The sequence below is a fragment of the Anas platyrhynchos genome, chromosome 3 (assembly GCF_047663525.1).
Source record: "Anas platyrhynchos isolate ZD024472 breed Pekin duck chromosome 3, IASCAAS_PekinDuck_T2T, whole genome shotgun sequence".
Lineage (NCBI taxonomy): Eukaryota > Metazoa > Chordata > Aves > Anseriformes > Anatidae > Anas > Anas platyrhynchos.
Window position 1 is genome coordinate 113,777,907 of NC_092589.1, and position 19,767 is coordinate 113,797,673.

At 46.2% G+C, this 19,767-nt stretch overlaps 1 protein-coding gene across 4 annotated transcripts in view; it reads left to right on the plus strand.

Moving 5' to 3' along the window:
• The window catches only part of EVA1A (eva-1 homolog A, regulator of programmed cell death), a 202,943-nt gene that overhangs the window by 138,444 nt on the left and 44,732 nt on the right, over window positions 1-19,767 (plus strand). The window contains exon 1 of one of the 4 annotated variants that reach the window (XM_072036520.1): window positions 14,819-14,900. The exons of the other annotated variants lie outside the window; for them this stretch is intronic. Within the exon in view, the coding sequence (XP_071892621.1) occupies window positions 14,834-14,900 (67 nt within the window). The 5' untranslated portion in view covers window positions 14,819-14,833. Of the gene's footprint in view, window positions 1-14,818; window positions 14,901-19,767 lie in introns of those variants that run through there. 4 annotated transcript variants of the gene reach the window in all.

Consider the following 19,767-nt stretch of genomic DNA (forward strand, 5'->3'; position numbering starts at 1 on the left):
GGCAGCCTTTCTTCTTCACAGGGTGATAGGCACTGAAATAACTTATCTGGGTTGGATTGTCCTTCATGGATAGTCTCTGATTCAGGGTGGGATGTGTCCCCGAAAGATGTGCTGTAATTCATAGTGGTCCTGGTGTTCATTCAGGACACCGCTCTGTGGCTTCAGCTACGCAGAAAATCAGACCAAGTGATCGTAATGATCAGAGAAGTGTCCTCACCTGGCCTTAAGATATTTCTATTCAGCAGGAATATTTAAAATTCTTATTTTAATAGGCCTGGCTTCCAGCTGTCTCCATGGCTTAATGTATCTGTTGGGACATCTTGGGGCAGAATGAAGGGAACTCATCAGCTTCCAAGTAGAAAATTTCCATCTGACCCATACCTCAGTCTATAGCGAGCTGTTGTGTGGGTGAGACTGGCACCCATCTTGTCCACCCTACAGCAACATCAGGAAGACTAAAGGATCCCTTAGGAAGTCCCATGGGACCCTATCAAATGGTTTTGGGCACTGCCTGCTTCAAGGGCAGGTGGGATTTTCCAATAGCCTGAAACCTGGGGTGCCTACAAGGAATCATGCACCCATGGTGTTAGGTCCAAATGATGCTTTAAATAATGCCACCCAGCTGGGTTGCCTTGTCCCCTTGTCCCCAGCATTCAGGGAAGCATTGAGGGATTTGCCTCACTGGAAGACATCCACCCAGGTTTATTCAATTACAGCAATGAATCTCATCCAGCAAGGCGAAGGCTTGACCGCACACCCGGTGTGACTTTGTCCTTTGGTGGGTCCTGTTGGTGTCACGCAGTGCCAAAGCCACGTCTCCTGGCTTGCCAGCGCTCGGGCTGCTGCCTGCCTTGTCCCTGAGGCACGCAGGGCAGCATGAATCTCGTGGGGCTGGTAATGAGACCCCTGCCCCATCCCCTCCACCATCTCCATGGGCTGGCAGCTGGCAGCGCTGTGTTTTGGAGCAGCTCACTTGCAAACCTGGGCAGAATTAGCTGGGCTCCCGCGGGCAGCAGCTGACGCACGGGGGGATCTCGTATCCTGCCCGCAGCCCTCTTAACACAACCTGCAGCCTGCGAGGGGCTTAGAAAAGCCATAAAGCTGCTGCAAACTGTGTTTCGCTCTCGGTGTCTAACACCATCACACAGCTCTCGCTCAAATAAATAAACTCTGATGGGAACCTCCCCCCCACCACACACTTCATTCCCTGCTTTAATAAAACTTGTCACAGCGCTGCTTTTTTTTTTTTTTTTTTTTTTTTTTTTCTTTCCCCAAGTCAGCAGATTTTTAGGCTGGCTAATGAGGGGGAAAAATTTCTTCTCCCCCCCGCACCCCATCCAACTGCCTCCCCCTTCTTGCGCGTCGGGGGCCAAGTTTGGATTGGAGCCTGGTGAAGTTTCTGTGTCATTTCCTGTTGCTGCCCTCGACACTCGCTCCCGCGCTGCTCTCCTCCCGCAGACGCTCACTCGTCCTCGCTCCCGGCTCGCTGCTTTTTGGGGAGGATGTGAGCAAGCACGGGAACACCCCACGCTCTCCCTTGTCACACCGCCTGCCTGCCGCTGTCCCCACGGGCTCAGCTCCTGGCCAAGCAGAACAGCTGAACGGTAAAACAACTTTCTTCTTTTCCCAACAGCTCAGCGATACTTTTTTTTTTTTTTTCTTCTTTCCCCAGGCAGCTGGGAATTTAATGCGGCGAGAGTCAAAGCAGCCTTTTTTTCTCGCAAACTTTCTTCGCCAGGGGGACGCAGCTGGTGGCTGTGGTGGTCCCAGTGGGGATGGATGGGGGCAGAGGTGGGGAGCCACGGGCTGGGGATGCGGAGCCCGAGTGTGGCGATGCGGGAGCGTGGTGTGGGGCTCTGGAGAGGGGAGAGGTCAGCATCCGCGAGGGCTCGCATTGGTGCTCTTCTGCAAACGCTCATGGCTCGATGTGAAAGGGAAAAAAAAAGGAGGAATAAACCTGGCTGTGGGGAAGCCAGTGGAGGGAGGTGAAGGAAAAAGCAGGGGGTGCGCAGCGTTTTCTCTTACATGTCCGTCTTTCAGCTTCAGCCTAGCGTTTACCCCAGTGAAAGGTTTTACCTAAGGCTTGCTTGCTGTGGAGTTCAGGGGTTTGTGATCCCGGGGACTGCTATCAGACAGGACTGATACTTGCTAGAATGTGAATTGCACTCGTTCAGAGGAGCGGGCACAAATCAGCTGGCATCTGTAAAAACCTGCCTGTAATGCCGTTCCTCTGACATTTCCTTATTTGCTCGCTAAAGGCAGATATATTTATTTATTTGGTGAGAAAAAGACACAAATGTTTGTGCTTTAAAGCGGAGTGCCTGTGACTTCATGTGCTATTTCTGTCAATCCCGACTCGTTCTGTCTTGACTGTTTCTTGGACAAACAAGGCGTAACAAAGTGATGGCTAAATCCCGAAGCATGTACTGGAGCCAGTTCCCGGAGCTTTCCGAGTTAAAAGGCTTGCTTGAACTCACTGACACAGGACAGTAAATTTCAACATGTCAGTAAGTGAGGGGAAAAAAGAGCTTGCAGAGCATAAAACACCGGCAGATAGGCAGCGGCAGAGAGTCGGTGCTGCACAACCCCAGGGTCTTCACGGGCAGGATTAGTTCCCAACACCCCCAGCTACTCGGCAGCATCTAGAAAGGTCAATTATATGTGTAGTGCTTACCGGCTAATTAGAAGTGGGGAAAAATGCCTTGGAGTTGGCCCTGGGAAAAATGATCTTAACACTTTGTGTACAGTGTGTTTACCTCCAAGTCATTGCTTGATTCATGTTTCTCCCTCAGCTCACCCTCATTTTATGTTATTTTCATGCTAAAGTCCTGCCTGGCCCCCATCCCCATGATGGGAGTGTAGGTACAAGATGGAAAACATAGGCAGGGGGTTTTGGGCACACCCTGAGCACATCCATCGTTCACTCCAGCTCAGCTCTACATCCCATGGCCGGGGAAAGTTCAAGCTCCCTGCCCAGCCTTGGCATCCCTTGTCTTGTGCCCATAAGCCATGAGGGACCCAGGAGACGTTACTGACATCTTTGCCTGGAGTTCATTTCTAGGCAAAAGCTCAAAAATCTGTTTCATAGTTCCTATTTTTTTTTTTTCTTCAAAATTGAGCTGTGTAGGTAATGCTTTTTTGTGTGTCTTCCCATTTCCCAGGCTCTTTCTGACTATTGTGCTGCTCCTTACTGATTATTCAATAAACATTCTCCCCTTTCAGCTCACTCAGCTTCTGTATTTATGAGTAACCTGCTCTTGATGGTCTTTGCTGGCACCTTGCTGATACCCATGGTCCTTGACATAGGTTGGCCTGGGATAACTCCTGTGTGTTGCTGGGATGTTGGATGGGCCAGGACACTCCAGAAAGGAATCTTGGATATGGCCACCTTGTTTTACAGGGTATGAGAGTTTATTAATACGTAGGCGGCAGGCTGTGCCAGTTGGCTTCAGGGTTGAAGAATGGGCTCTGGCACCGTTCAGTTTACTAGCAGAGACGTAGCCAAGAGGTTAACGAGCTCATTTAACAGAGGGAGGGGAGAAGCTGTAGCAGGAGTTACTCCTGGCACCTCTGAGGAGCTGAAGAAATAGTATTTACCTGGAACTATGCTTTGCATTTCTAGGTATCAGAGGAAATGGAGCAACAGAAAGATGTTTTTGCAGGAGTCCAACAGAAAATTTAACTTGCAGCTGAACTGAGCAATTGCACGTGCAAGGGGGCTGGAGGACTAAGCAGCTTCAGGTGCTGCTTAAAAGGTGGTTAGAACCTGAGGTTCTTTAGAAATCCATCTCCGTATTTATGTGTTGAGAGAAAAACCTCTGTTTCAAATGCAATTTGGGGTAATCCGATTCTAAACTATCCTACAACTTAGCCTGCGGGTGCCACAGTGGCTTTAGATAAGAACAATGCAATTTCACCCTTAACTATTTTGGATCTAAACGTGAACCCACTTCATTTTAAGCTAACATCACTCCAACATTTCAGTGAAGTTACTCCTGACTGAAGTTACTCCAGTCGAGTGCAGATGAAAGTCAGTCCCTTCATATTTGTTTTTGTGTACAATTCGCAAGGGAGAAACCAAGACAAGAGAAACCTGCTCAGGGTGAGATCATGGTGGGAGCTGAAGGGGCTTGGGTACCACTCGCACCTTTCTGGCTTTTTTTTGGCTTTTTTGGCTTTCTCTCTTGCCCCATATCTCATCTTTATGTTCTGTTAATGGAACCTTGCTCTCTACAAAAGCAAATGCTGAAAACAGGGTCGCAGTCCTGTCTCTCCCCTTGTGCGAGCATGTTCTCCACACCATGCTTTTAGTGTTGATGTGTCCTTGACAGATGAGTCAAGGGATGGAGATTCCAGTTCTGCTGCTTGCCTTGGGAAAGTGCTCTGGAGCCCAACAGACTTTACTGTCTGGAAATATTTCCTGTTGCACAACATAAATTGTCTGTTTCAGTTTAATCCTGTTGTCTTAAATTACATCACTAAAGTATTACCTTGAGTGAAGCCTCTCTTCTGGGCCACTTCACTGCAGTGGGGGAACCAGTATTGTAAGAGGCCTCAGGTTGTGAAGTCTCTGCATGAAGGTGCAATGAGCACGAGTTTCCCTTCCCCCTTCCTCCGTCTTGCAAAAGCACAGGATGAACAAGTCTCGCTTTGTAGCAGCTTAGAGGTGCAGGTCTGTGCTTCTTCTAAGCCCTGAGCTAGACCCTTCAGTCCAATGGTGGCTGCTGAGATCTCCAGGAGACATCTCCCATTGCTGGTGGCTTCTGATGGCTCTGGTGGTCCTTTCCTCTGTGCTGCTTTTTTGTGCTTAAGTTAGCAATACTCCCTCTCCTATCCTGCCTGAGGTTGCTCCAAGGATGTGCTGGTGCTGCCTGGCCTCACGTCACCTGCGGTCTGCTGCTTTCTGCTGGGTTTTGCCTGGAGCCCCAGATCTTGTGATATTTAAGTGCTGATGCACAAGCGAAGGTAACATTTACATGGTCTAGTGAGTCTCCGGCTTGCCTGCACAAATCTCGTTTCCATTCTTCTAGAGCAGCGCCACTACCTGAGGACAGCCCTCGCCTCAGTGCTGCAGGGAGCTGTTGATCACTGCTCTGTTTATGGGATATTGCCATAGCAATCAGGATGTGTAGTGGAGATAATAAGGAGATGAAGAGGTACATGCCTCCTTCCCTCTCCCTCCCTCCTTCCCCAGCCAGCATCTTGTTTGCATTGGCTATTTTTAAACATATTTGCTACCAGAGGCTGAAGATCGCTATCAGTCTGAGCCTTGCCACCGTGCAACTCACAGCTGTTTCAAGCGGATTTGTGCTGAGGGTGGAAGGGTGGTTTTTGCTCTTCCAGCTGCTGGCTTAGGGCTCCCGATATAGCTGCTGATGATTGTGGCTCCCCAGGAAATCAGTGAAGGGTACCAGCCACTTTGACATAGACCACCAGACAGCTTAAAGCCAGAGCTTTTCCTCCTTCCTCCTGACCTCTCCTGGAGTTGAACTGGTGAATGCAAGGTGAGAGGCTTCTGAGTCCCATCAGCAGTCCCCTCAGTCATCCTCTCCCTCCCTGGAAGTGTTGTTTTTGGTTAATTTGTACAAGACTGGGCCTCCATGCTCTATCCTGTGGGAGGAAGCTCGAAGCTGGAATTTTGTAATAAATGCCAGATTGTTCTCTTGAGGCACAATGGAGAAGGCCACTCCTGTTGCTTCTCCAGTCCTTGTAAGCTCTTGTTAGCTTAATCTGCTGACTGTGAAAGGTTTTCTTTCCCCATTGAGAGTAAACCTGACCTCTGCGGAAGGTCAGCATCGGGGGTGTTTGTTCTGAGATTCATGCTTTCCATGGAGCCATGGTGGGAATCCCAGACCACATCTTCCTGATGCTGGGGGCTGAGTCGCTCTGAACGCACCCCCAGGCCATCTGCAGCATTGCTGAACCACAGCATTGCTGAATCTGAGGACTTTTGCTTCCCTGTCCTTGGCCAGTCTCTTTGGTGCTACCCAAGGAGCGCAGAACAATCTGTCCCTGTGCACGCCAGAGGCAGCTGATTTGTGCTGGAGTGAGCGTGGGCTTGTACCTGCAGCTCAGGACAAAAAGTTCTGCACTCTTTAAAGGCTTTCTGCAGTCAGGAAAGAAAAAGAATCTGGCCATCTGATTTTGGCACTGTCACTGATTCCTCATGTGACCACATTGTTTAAACTTTCTTCTCCTGACTGTCAGCAATAAAAAGACCACCACTCCCTGCTCTCTCCTCCTGGCCACCTCACTTTGAGATGGCCATAACATAATTAAGCATGTACAACCATAACTGAAATGTACGCAAAGAACATGCTATATAAATATAATTTTGCTTCTTGGCCATCAGTCAGCCTACTAAGGACAGAGATAACAATGGGTGAAACCCATATCTCATCCTCAGTGGTACCTGGCACTCACACTACCTGCAGCTCTTCTGGAGTTTCCCAGTTGGACTTAATTTCACTAGCTTAATAATATACATCTTGTACTCCTTATATTTGAGTACTCACCATTATTGCCCTCTGACATAGTCTAAAATTATGTAAATTATGCTTGGATTCCTTTTTTTTTCTTTCTTTTTTTTTTTTTCTTCTTCTTTATTAATGCATACATGGACTGTATAGTCTTCAGAGATTTATTTTTCTTTAATGAAATCAACCTCCTTTTCCTGGCTAGTGTACTGCACAAATGTCACATTTAAATATGTGCTTTCAAGTTCAGTCCTCTCCCTCAGACATATTACTTTACACTACATTTGGCTGGGTTAAATTGCACTGCTGATTTACTACATCAGTGGCCACGAAAGACTCGAATTCCTCTGACTCCTGTTTTGTTGTTTCTCTCTATTTACTATACACAGTGCTCTGGTTTTGGAATGGTTGGCAGACTGTAAGCTTACATTTCTTATTTCTTGTCTTCCCTTGATATAATGTTTACAATTGGATTCATATATTTAGCACACTCAGAGTCAAGTAAATTGCAGAGCAAGTACAAAAAGCTCTTCTGAGAGCAGTATGAATGCCACAGTCCTGTGCTGTGCCAGGCACCAGCTACACAGAGGAGGAAAAGGGGTAAAGATGTGCCCAAAGTGCAGGCAAGTTCCCTTGTCTGTCTTCTACAAGCAGGAGCTGAGAAGCAGGAGGATGCTCTTCAACCAGCTAAGGAGGCTTGAACAGCACCAGGAGCACAAGGAGGCTTCTCTATCCTCCTAAATTTTGTATCCAGAAGATTGCCACCTCACTTCTCTGTCCAAAACCTGCCTGAATGGAAGCTCTGGGAGAATCGAGTCTAAATACCTTTCACTAATTGAGTTTTATTGTCTAAAAAGCAAACTAGTGCAGCTTTGGGAATTCCCTTCTTTTTGTTTGCTTACTTAGAGATGCCCTGGCTAAGCAACCCTGCTGGGCATGCTGGCTCTTCCTGACCAAAGGTTTTAAAACGGGGGTTAAAGCATGTAGTGACAGCAACAGTGGCAGCAAAAATCTTCCCTGGAGAGGAAGGAGGCACCCCAAAGGCAGTCGAGCCAAGCTCCACCTTCCGATTTTACCTCCCTGCATGGGGCTGCGTCACCTCTCCTTCAGGTGGAAGCTGCCAGGTGGTGAAGGTCTCATGCACTGCAGGTGAGAATTTTCAGCTGATACTTAGGAAAGGCTTCTCCAGTGTCAGCCAGTTTCTGAGAGGAGCTAGCCAGGAGGTAGGTGCCTGTTCAGATATATCCCAGCCAGCTGGCTAGCTCTCAGCTTGGCAGGCAGGAGCACCTAATTGCCCAGCACAGACACCCTGTCTCCGTGGACAATACACGAATGCTTACAGGTTCTGAGTCATTCCTCAGAAATTCAGCACTCTGTTAGATACCTCAACACTCACGATAGGTGCTCTGGGTTATGCTGGTGGGCAGGATGTCTTTAGGTTAGTATTGTTCTTTATTCTAGGTGGCCTGAAGTCAACTTTCCATAGCTTGGCTTTTGCAGGTGCAAAGGAAAGGTTGCAGTCTGGGGAGAAGTACTGTTGGCCTTAATCAGTATTAGCAAAAAAAAAAAAAAAAAAAAAAAAAGTATGCAAGGCACTGCCCGTTGTTACTAAGAGAAAGTGTGTGTGCTAGGATGGGGACCACATGGCTATCATGCCACACAATCTCACTTTATTTTCTAGTAGCACCAAACACTTACTGATTCTGTCCAGACCTTGCCTGTTCTGTAATTTTCTGGAGTTGTCTCTATCACGCAGAAGATTGCCTGCAAAAACATAACAAAACAAACAAAAACCCAAACCAAACCAAAAAATGAATAGTATCCATCCAGGGTGCTAGTTTGTTCTGCACAGCTTTTAGTGCGCAGCTAGCTCACTGCCAAGCATCACACAGCACAGCAGAGAGCGAGGCAGAGAAGTGCCTGTGAATCACCATGGAACAACAGCAGGCGAGCCAAGTGGCCCCATGTGATTTTAGGCAGGGCTCAAGAATTTCATTCCTTTAGCTTCAACCCAGGGGGCAAATTTGTTCATTTCTCTGGCATCGCAACAATGATAAAGACTGTGCACCCATTTGCCCTGAACTGGTGTGGTTTTTACTGTGAATCACTTGCTGTTCCCATTGTGTGAGATCACAGCGGTTAAAGGAAAGGTGGAGATTCACTGGAACCAACTCTCATGTCTACTAAGCTGCATTTACCCTCTCCTGAGTGCAGAAGATAGCCTTAAAGCAAAAGTAAATGGTGTAGTCAGAGCAGGGTAAGTGGGTTCTAGAATCAGACAAGTTCACTGGTCTGAAGTATGGTTTGCAGATGTGTTAGGAGATGGGTGCCAAGCTGTGAGCTGTCTCTTATCTCCACAATGAATGACGGAGAGAAATTTTAGGAAGGTTGAAGTACCTGTGTCTGCAAAAACTCCAGTGCTCAGTGGTTCTTTTGCATGTGTTTGCTATATGACGGTTCTTGAGTCTTTTCTGGGAATTAGTTTGGAGAGTACTACTTGGCTTGGACTAGTCAACTGCATAGACAGTCAAGTTCCAGCACCCATGCTTGCATCCTGAACTAGGAAGGAATAATTCTGGGAAAGACAGGAATAAAGGCAAAGATATGAAGAACACCACCTGCTTGAGAGAAGCAACCTCGAGAGGTAGACATATAACTTTCAACCTTGCCTTTCCATGTCTCCTGGACAGCCTGGAGTTATTTCACAACAGCACAGCTCAAAGCAGGCACCCTAAATTATAGCTCTGTTGCAGTGGTTCTTCAGGGTATAATGTTCCCCTACAGCCCTGAGGACTATTATCGATCTGAGGAAGGGGGACTAAATGCAGCTGGAGGAGCTAGGACACTTGTGTCCTTCACCATTCACGACAATAGGAAGGTCATCTTACCCAACTGCAAAATCTGCTATCTTGCACCCATCTGCCAGAGGTTTAATTCTTTCTTGCCTGCAACTTGCTTGAAAAATGAAAAGTTTCATGTGACTGCTGTGTGTTATTAATGAGGGAAGGTTGGAAAAAAATCCCCAAGACTTTCTGTCATATAAGTTGCTTGAGAAAAGACATGCTATCCGTAGCGAGACCTCACAGCATGCAAATTCTCAAAGCATATATGTAAAAGATTGAAACTGGAGGTTTTGTTGACCCTGGAAGAAAAAGCAGATTCCAAACTGGGGCTCAGAAAAAAAATAAAAAAATCTCCTGTTTCAACAATATTTGTTCTTGCTTTATTGATGAATAGATGCAGCTTGCCTGTGTTGTGGTTTTGCCCTGTTTATCTTCTGTGTTTGCATACATTCTCTTTCTGGGCAATTACAATTTCAAGAGCTGGCCTCAAGGTAGGCAGCAAAAGAGCCACATCATCTCTTCCTTCTTCTCTTTCATTGAATTTCTGAGCTTGGGGTCCTGCTCTTGAGCAGAATTTTTGTGATGGGGACTGTAGGGACTAGATTACCATAGAGAAAATGTGAACCTCCGTCGAGGTTTGAACTTTGGTCTGCAGAAAAGAACCTGATATTTCATTCTGAAAAACCTCTTAGGGTCATAAGGACCTACAGATTAAAAACACACAGTATAGGAAAGCTTAACGAAATAAAATCTCCGTGGCTTTGGAGGGAATTAGTTCTACCTTGTTGTTTTCATTGAACCGTGTGACTTGGAGAAGGATGAAGTGAACCTGCTCAGAAATCCTCAGGAAGAGACGTGGACTGCTCGAGGGTGTCCGTGGGGGCTTTTCCCCTGTCCAAGGCTGGGTAGTCGGTTCAGCTGTTCTGCTGCAATATGCAGTGACAAGTCTTTCCTGTGAGGTTCAAGGCACAAAGAGAAGAAGCCATTGCCAAGGCAGGCTGCATTTTTTAATATTATATTATTATTATTATTATTATTATTATTATTATTATTATTATTATTATTTGTGGGGGAAGGGAAGGTCTGTGGCCCCTCACTCCTTCTTTCGAGTGGTTTATCTGCCATGCAGAGTGCAGAGGCTGTTACTGTAGGATGACACCAAATTCTTCAATTTGCCTTCAATTTAGTTTTTTTTTTTTTTTTTTTGACTATCCCAGTCTGAATGTAGGTTCATTACAGCCCCTGTTTACTGGGAGGCATTGTAGAAAAATCCTAGCATGCATTTATTTAAACATAAAGGGAGTAGCTATAGAGCTCTTTCCAAAGAGTTTAAATGGCATCCTTGGCAAGAAAATAGAGAGGAAGAAAATATCTGTTACATGCGCCTGTGTATTGCCCCTAGAATAGGATCAAAGTTACAAAAAGAAACTGTGGTTTTGTTTCTCCACAGTTGTTAGAGTTCACAAACTTCCCAGGATCTATATTTCAAGGCTTTCATCAACCAGATTTTTGTACACATTTACATTCATTCAAAATAGTTTCCAGGCAGTGGGTGATTAGTGGTTAGACGTGGCCTACAGTTTGGTGATAATTTGATTAAGTGAAATCTTTAGGAAAATGAGCATTCCAGGTCTTTCATGTTCCTGTGCTTTACCTATGGACCACATCTCCTTCCCCACCCAGTCTCACAGGAGAAAGCTCCTTTATCTCCTGGATTTCAGAAAGGAACAGATGAATGCTAGGCAGGAAAGACGAGGGGATCCTTCCAGCCAGACTGAGCAGCAGGAAAAGATATTAACTCCAAAAAAACACCACTTTTACATTTTTCCAGGAGAATTCAAAAGGCAGTCATTATCTCCCTCTCCCCAAGAACTCCGTGTACTCTGGTCCTTTTGCATGAATTCAGCATTAAGGACCGTGGTGTGCTACTAGCAGGGGGCTGAGAGGCTGTGCTGTGGAGTTACAGAGTTCCCAGAGGTGGAGAAAGCACAAGATTCATAACTTCTTGAGAAGATGTGGACCTCCTTGACATGCTTAGGAGGGCAACCCCTGTAGCATCCCTTGGAGAAGCATTCCTTTGTCAATGGGCCTGGATGCACGAGGAGGTGGTCTGCAAAGAAATGAAGACAACCTATACTAGCACATTCCCCTGCTGCCCAGTGAGCCAGCCAGGAAAGCAGATAAAATAAAAACAAGATGTAAACATTCAGAGATTATCCAATTTTTATTTATGTGCGATTGAAATAATTTTATAATGCTGCACAGGCAGGGCCATGGATATCTTTCACAGGAAGATGAAGTGGTGTAAGAGTGTGGCTCGTCTGTAAGTCCTGGCTAACAGAAAAACCATCCTGTGTCCTGCTCCTTCATTTAGAAACTGGGAGAGTGGAAGGGACAGTCAAGTCCTTAAGTGTCTACTTTTGCAACAGTCTTTGCTATACTGATTTACTTCAGGCAATTTTGGTTAAAAATATTGATTTAAAAAAGAAGGATGATGTCTTTCTGCCTTCCTGTAAATACTACGGGTATTCGCCTGCCACGGTCACTGACTCAAATATTTCCAGTTGGTGAGAAGGGGCTTACAAATGTTTGGATTTACAAACACGCATGGATTTACAAACAGTTGCTTGCAGTGGCTTTGCAGATCTCCTTGTGATAACAGCACACCATTTGTCTCTGAACCATAGGCTTCATACGAGCACAGTGCTGCCTGGGGTGGTGGAAGGAGACAAACAGCCTTGCCTTCTCTGTGTCCTGGAGACCTTTCCAGCAGCTGAGAAGCCATCACAGCCCTGCATGGGCCAGCCATCGCTCTGCTGACCACGCAGGGAGGGGAACATGGGACACGCTGGGCTGAGAAGGATGCTGTGCCCTTGTGAAAGCCCAGCCATGCATCCCAGGGACAGAAGCAACCTCTCCTCTTTTCTCCTTCTTTAGGAGTGTAAAGCAAAAGTGATGGACGTTTTGTTTTCCTGCAGGGGAAATTCTCTCCTCCCCCAAGGCAATGAAGTGATCTGTCAGAGGAACATTCACCTGAGAAATTAAAATGCCAGCCTCCTGGCTGCCATCACCAAGGGGGCAAACCCAGCTATTTCCCTAGGTTCCTAAATAAAAGGTGAGAAAAGACCACTGAAACCATTCAGTCCATCTTCCTGGATAAAAGCAGCCATAGATTTTCCCTGAATTAATTCCCATTTCAGTTACAGCAAGCATCCCACCTTTGTTCTGCAGGTGGTACCATCCTTGGCAGGGGTTGTTCCACCATCACCAGCAGCTGACATGGGCACAGCCATTACTTTCCCTTTCCTTGGCCCTAAATCCTTTTGTGTGTGTGCCATTAGTGGTCCACGTGCCCTCATTTGGGACACCTTGAGCCGTAGCAGCATCTCTCAGGGAGGGCAGCCACCTTCATTTGCAAGTTCTACACGTGGAGAACACATGAGAAAATCTCAGTACGATTTTCAGCCTAAATCTATTTAAAACTTTATATGGAAAAAGAAATGGCTGGAAGGCCACACTCCAACATGCATGGGACTCGGTTAATTCACCTTGAAGAGGCCTTTCAGAGAACTCTAAAAATGCACGCTGCATTAGGGATAGGACATGGGTGAGTGCACCAGAGCAGCACCAGACAAACAGCAAACACTGCAGCAACCCAGCGAGGAGGTCATGGGAGCTGCGGGGCTGGCAGCATCGCTGAGCAGATCTGTTTGCGCTGCGGCCGTTTTTTTCTCACAGATGGGATAAAAATAAGATAGATTAAGTATATCCAAGAAAAAATAGTTTTGCTAAGGCTTGAGCAAGCTGCCAATGTCAGCAAAGGGAGCAAGTAATGTAAGCAAACTTCAGAGAAGGAAAGCTGCAGAGTCTCCTGCCGGAGAGAGCAAAGGGGGCTGGCTCCATGCACTGGCTGGATGTGGGGTGAGGGGTTGGCTGGGCAATTAGGTTGATTTGTGTCTTCTGTGTTTACCCGGGCAGATCCCAATGGAGAGGGAGGTTTTTCTCTTGGCTAATAAATATTCCTGCCCCTAGTTTCAAATGTTTTTCTTCCTGCTGTGGCCCTTTGGAGTTAACCTCAGCCGTGGCAAGTCACTCAGGCTGCTATGTAAGTGTCGAGGGTCCTACAGAAATCTGGAGCCCTTTGTCACGGCTGTTAATGGCTGTGCTGCTTTTCCAGGGTTAGGTCTACATGTGGATGTGATTTTGCACCCAGCTTTCCAGCAGCTCCTTGTGAATGGCCGATTTGGGCAACGTGAGGAACTGCTCCCTAAAACCAGACCTTCAATCAGCGGAGTGAGCAGCAGCAACTCTTCTGCCATCTGTGCAGGAGGATGCTCCCCAACGAGCATGAAACTGCTGTTAGGATGTGTGATGGAGCAAAAGCAGATGGTGTATCAGGGCTTTGGTGGGCTCAGATGAGCAATAGTACTTCTCGGTTGCTTTTCAGTAACTGGCTGTGAGCTTGGTCTTAGGCAGTGGCAGATCATCTGCCTTCATTTAGTGGGTTGTGAAAGCAGAAGCTTCCTGTTGATTTCTGGTCTTTTTTTCCTTTTTTTTTTTTTTTTTTTTTTTTTTTTTTTTTGGAGAGTTACGGCTCCAAGTTACAGCTGGGTTAAGGTTAGTGGCATACTGGGGCTCCATATGTTAAGTCTTTAGGGGTGCTGATGTACAGAAAACTCCTGCTCCAGGTGAAAACATCATTCAGATAATTATTTCCTAAGCATCCAGGCTCCATTTCTTACCCTGCTTCCTGGTTAAGACAGGGGAGGCCACATCTGAAATGGTGCTGCTCTGATTTGGGAGTTCTTACTCCACTTTGGTGAGGTGCAAATGGTGAGGGGCATGACCAGAAGGATCGAGGATATCATTCTCCACTATGTCATGGTTATCTGTTGCTCTCTGGAGTGGTTACTTTTGTTTTTTAAATGCACTTAATTCAGACAGAGGTAACCTCGGGAAAAGGGGGTTTGGGATTGTGTAGGGAACCTTCCCTAAACGTCTGCCTCTTTTTGGTTAACAACCATATTTGTTACATTAAAACAAATGCCACTATGTGACCGGGAGAGCTTGTGGAAGAGGGCCAGAAAATAAACTGTTGCTACTGACGAGATAATGGATTAAAAAGAAAAAGATAGTGGCACTAAAAAAGAAAACTCAGGCAAAAAGCTGGTTTTCATTTCTTTAACTTTGCGCTGAAAATGAAGACAAACGTGGTTTTGCAGCTCAGTCTCACTTTGTAGAGTTGTTGGGTTGGACACTCGGGGGATAAAGAATCCTAACTTTCCTTTCCCGTGTTGTTTGAGAACCGCACCAGAAATGTGTCTGAGTAGCAAAGTTCACTCCCTGCCATGTGTGAAGATGGTTAGGGTCAGGGTTTTGATTCACTTTGCATGAGAAATAACAACCAGACACAAAAACTGAGTCAAGCCTCCAGGGTGGTGGCCAAGAGGGAGCTGGATTCACTTTGGCTTCTCCTCTGTAGCTGGTGTCTGTCTGTCTGGATCTGTGAAAGTGATGCCATTAATGCCAACGTACCGATCCCTCCGTCTGTCTGGCAAGCCAACATCAGTCTCCCATCTGGGTATGATGCAATTTCCTTTGCTTCTTTATTAGGAGATTAAAGGAGCTGCCTCTTCTCCCTTTTCCTTGTAGATAATTTATTGTTTCTGGAATTAATAGCTTTTAGTATTTGAAAGTTTCCTGCAGATGGATCAGGAGCAGAAAAGAACATTGCAATGACAGCATTTTATAGGCAGATACCTACAGAATGGGCTACTTGTTTCCTGCCCCCCCCCTATTGTGTATAGATCGAGACTTAAGCGTTTACCTGAGCTGTCACTGTAGGCTTTTTAGGGCCCTGTTTCAGTCTTGACACTTGGAACTTGCCATGTGATGTGGTCATTCTTTTAGGACAGTACTTACTAAAGCCATTTATATGTTTTTATTGGTAAGCACAGGAGTAGCACAAGGAGGTACAGATGTCCATCAGCTTTGCACCAGGTTGCAGATACTCCAAAGAGAAAGTTCTCCTACGTCTGTGAGAAATCTCTCTTGCCCAGGGCCAAGACACACTGGAGAAGTAGCTGACACAGCCTCCACTGCTCTGTTTATCTTGTGTGCTCCCACTGAAGGCTGAGGTTTGGCCAAGTGTGTCTTCTGTCTGTGCAGACACTGCTGTGACTGCCCAGGCACACACTTGGGCTAGGAGGCAGCAGGTAACAGCTCTGTGACATGGCCAAGGCTGCAGCCTGCCTGAGAAGGTGCTCTCCTCTTGTGTCATGCTGCCAGCAGGTGCTGGGATGTGATGCTGGAGGAAAGCAGACTTTCTGGGGCTTTCCTCCCACCTTGTCTCCTGGGAAGAAGCGTGCAGGTCTAATCGTGTTACAGGTGGCTTCAAACTATGACTTGTCCTGACCTACCTCTTTGTAGCAGGTCTAGGAGGATGCTTGTCTCAGGGTTAGGTGATTACCAACATGCTTGGGCAGTGGATTAGGGCTTTGAGCCCATATTTATGTCCTCAGCCTAGTGTGTGACGTAGTCTTGCAGCACTCCTCTTTTGCAACTGAACCAAAGCCGTTCAGAATATATCAGAGGTGTGTTTGCAGGTTTAAAGGTTTGTAAAGCAATCTGGTTGCTTTGTTTAATTAAGGCAGTGTTGGAAATACTTGAAGAGAGAGGGGCATCTTGTGACCCATGGGAGAGGGACAGTCTTTCTAACCCATCTGCAGGTATTTCCAGTGCTTCGTGCATCAGCATATTCCCATTCCATGTTCTGTCTGTTGTAATGGAATTACGAGTGACTCTCCCTGTGAGAAACCCCAAATCTCTCTCTTTTGCTGGCCGTTTGATGAGTGGTAATAACCAAGGAGCAATGAGCAGCTGGTAGCACTTATCAGAGGCAGCTCAGCGGCTGGTAGCTATCTCCTCTGGGGGAAGCTCTGCAGGGGAAGTTCCCACCTCACCGCTTCTTTGCTTCACTGGAAATCATTTTGGTTGTATATCTTGGCTCAATACGCCTCCAGTCCTTTGCCTGGTATGAAGATTCACAGCTGGAGTCTCTGTCTGCAGGGCCTTGCACAGCCCTTTTCTTTGGATGCAGTGGTGCCTTCTCCCTTTGGAAGGGCAATGAGGGATATGCAGGGGTTACCACTCATGATAAGCCCATGAACAGAGTGGGAAGACACGTGGACCATGATGCCCAGAGGATTTTAGTGCTTCTGAGTGATTGAAAAGGTGGAGCCATCTCTAATGACTGTTCACTGCCCTGCAATGAATGCAATATATATCCTTTGTAATGACACTTTCTTCTTTCTTTCCAAATAAAGGGTTGCTTTACTTACCTGGATTTACAACTCCAACAGCCAAGCTCTTTTAATAAATTGCCCAATAAAGACATCATTAATCTCTGCCAGAAGGTTTTTTTTGCCCATGTAGTTTTTACTCTACTGCTTGGAAGGAGAAGCTATAGCAGGAAATAGGGTTCCTGGCCCCTGCATGAGGTGCTTTGTTTGTATAGCCATGTCAGATGCAGGTGTGTGATTTTCCACACTTCTCACTGACACAGTGTTACTGGCAAAATGTTAATGTACAAAATGAGCCAATGTCACGTACTTTCTCCATCCACTGGAGAAGGTCCAGTCCCAAGCTCTTGTTTTTTACCAAGAGCTTAACGGAGAGAATGGTAGAGCTGGTGGCACAGTGAGAAAAGAATTAAAGGCTGAGTTTTATTGCAGGGCTTTTCATCATCACTGCTGGGAACTGTGAAAACACAGGTCTGAATAAATGGGTCCTATGATGCTGGGCTGTGAACAGGATTTGAACCCCCAGGCACTGGCACTAGCTCTCAGTCTCCTGAGTTGTACAATACTACATGGCCCTCTTAAATGGGGCCATTTTTCCATGATTCAAGGCTGACTCAAAGAGATTTTCCTATCTGTTGATTATGAAATATATATATATATTTCATTTTCTTCAAGAAAGACCAATTTATTTGCCATTTGAGTGAAATCAATATTCTGAAATGTCATTTCAATGAAATCAAGGTTGTAAAGTAAACAGGGTAATGAGAAGACAAGCGCTGTACATAGATTTTCAAATGTCAGACAGCTGATAGATTTTTTCAAATATACAGCTTGATTTCTCCATGATAAATAGTGGAGATGGATAGCATAGGAACCAGAACTACAGAAGGAGATGTGAAAGTGCCTGTGTTTTCCTCCTGAGCTAGTGGCAACCTGTAGGCATGGACGGGACTTCCAAGGGCTGAAGATGGAGGAGATGCTGGTTTTCTGCATGGATGTGGCTAGAAAAAAAAGCAATTTTAAACCTTGAGCCTCTAGTGCTGAAACAAGTCATCTCCTGGGTGTTTTGCCTCAACAGTGGGATGCCCAAGGGAGCATCCCACAAAAGGAGGAAGGGTGGCAGGGGATCACTGCATGAGCCAGGATTGTGCTGATGCCCAAGCCCATGGTGCTGGAATCGCCATCTCTGCTCTGCCTGCACAAATCCCCCAGCTTTGTGTAAATTTCACATGTTGCACAAATGACTCCCTCTTGCTTTTCCCGGGATCCGCGGTGTGTTTCTGCTCTGCTAAGCAGTGGCCACAGTCCAAGCAGCAGCGGCTGCAGTTTTATGCTCCTGGATCGGAACAGGGCTCGCATAGTTTGAATCATCACTCACAGTCACCCACAACAGAAATGTTTGCGATTAGAAACCTGTGAGATCATCCCCGTAGCTCACAAAGAAAGTTTGACATCTTGCGTGGGAGAAAGGCAACTGGAAGGCTGAAACAATTATATGCCACTTTACCCCAAAACTGCTTTGAGGTGGTGGATGAACAACGTGCAATGCTATATATATATTTTATATTTTCTTAATCTCAGTATCCTTCCCCAAAATGTAGTCCTGATTTCCCAAGTTATAGTAAGAGTCGAAAGTGGTTGGTTTGCAGACCGTTTATATTGCTAGAGAGAGAGGTAAATAGCCAAAACTCACCTAAGAAGGAAGCTAATTCCTAAGGTAATTGCTATTATTTTGGTTGGAAAGGAACTCTGGGAACATTTTACCATGAAATGAAAGCTTACAAGAAGGTAATTGAAGTAATGAGCTGTTTGAGAGAAGAATGGAGTAATGATTTTGAAAAGGTAATTAAAAAAATAAAATAAAAGAAGGTTGAGAGTTAATACTACCAGGATCTTGTATCTTTGCAGAGCTGGTGAGGAGGACAGTGATATTTGGCAGATCAAGAGAGCACTGCTTTGGATTCAATAAAAGGGATGTTTTATCTCTAAAAAATATGGGTACTGATGAGTGATAACAGCCTGGAGTTCTCCGTGCTGGTTCATTTTTCAGGCTTGTCGCCACCCATGCATTTATTTTTGAGGGTGGGAGAAGGTGCTGGAAGTGGTGTGGGGTCAAGGGTTGGTGCTGAGTGGGTGTGATAGGGTGGGTGGTGCTGGGGTGCAAGGAGTGGTGACAGCCCTTTCCACCCCCCCCCCACCCCTCCCAACTCAGCCTCCCCAGCAAAAGGCTCAAAAGCCTAAAAGCTGTCTTTGGTGTTTTCTTTGACAGATGTGGTGCTGTGCCCACATTTCTTGCTCCTTGCAACCCTCTGCTTTGCCCTCTCTTCTTGCCCAGGCTCACCAAAGGCTGGTGAGCTACCTGCTAGTGCTGGAGGTGCAAACAGCTCCATTTGTGCCTGCAACATGTAGGATTTGTACCCTAACAAAAGCAAAAGGCTCTCCTTGCCCCCAGGCATTAAGGAGGGGAGAGGCTGGAGCGCTGTGCTGCCAGGAATCCAAGGTAAGACTCCGACCTCCCAAACTTCCCGTTGTTTCATCCTAACCCAGAAATTACTCTGGCATCTTTCGTATTCCTGCTGGTTAGAGAGTCTTCGAGCTTTCATTAAATGCTGGATTTGGATCTTGGCTAATGAAAAGAAAAATCATGCGCACAGTCTGGCAGGGGAATGGAATATCTGGGCAGTGTGAAAGCTCCTCTCAGGTGCAGGCAGCGCTGTATGGGCTGTGCAGTGCTCAGCAAGCCTCGTCACTGCCTGGGGTTTCCTGTTGCTCACAGCATTCCTTTACTATTACTTCTCCTTTTCGTCTTGCTTTGTAGAATTTGATCTCTGCTTTAAATTAAGTCCCCAGTACCTGATTATTGCAGTATGCCTCACTGAATAGGGATCATTCCCTTTCTCACTCTCAATTCACTTCACCTTGGCTTATAGCTTTACTCTCCGGAGAAAGGCAAGGTTGATGTTCCTTTGGGATTGACAGAGATGATGGTCTTTGATTTCTATGTCCGTGGCCTGAAATCTTTCTCAAATCCAGCCTGTCATATTGAAGTGATTTACTTCTTTCATTGTTTGAATCTCCCCGTTATTTCTTGCCAATTTTCTGCGAGTGAACACTCATTCCTGCATTTACCAGGGCTTTCTGCATCTG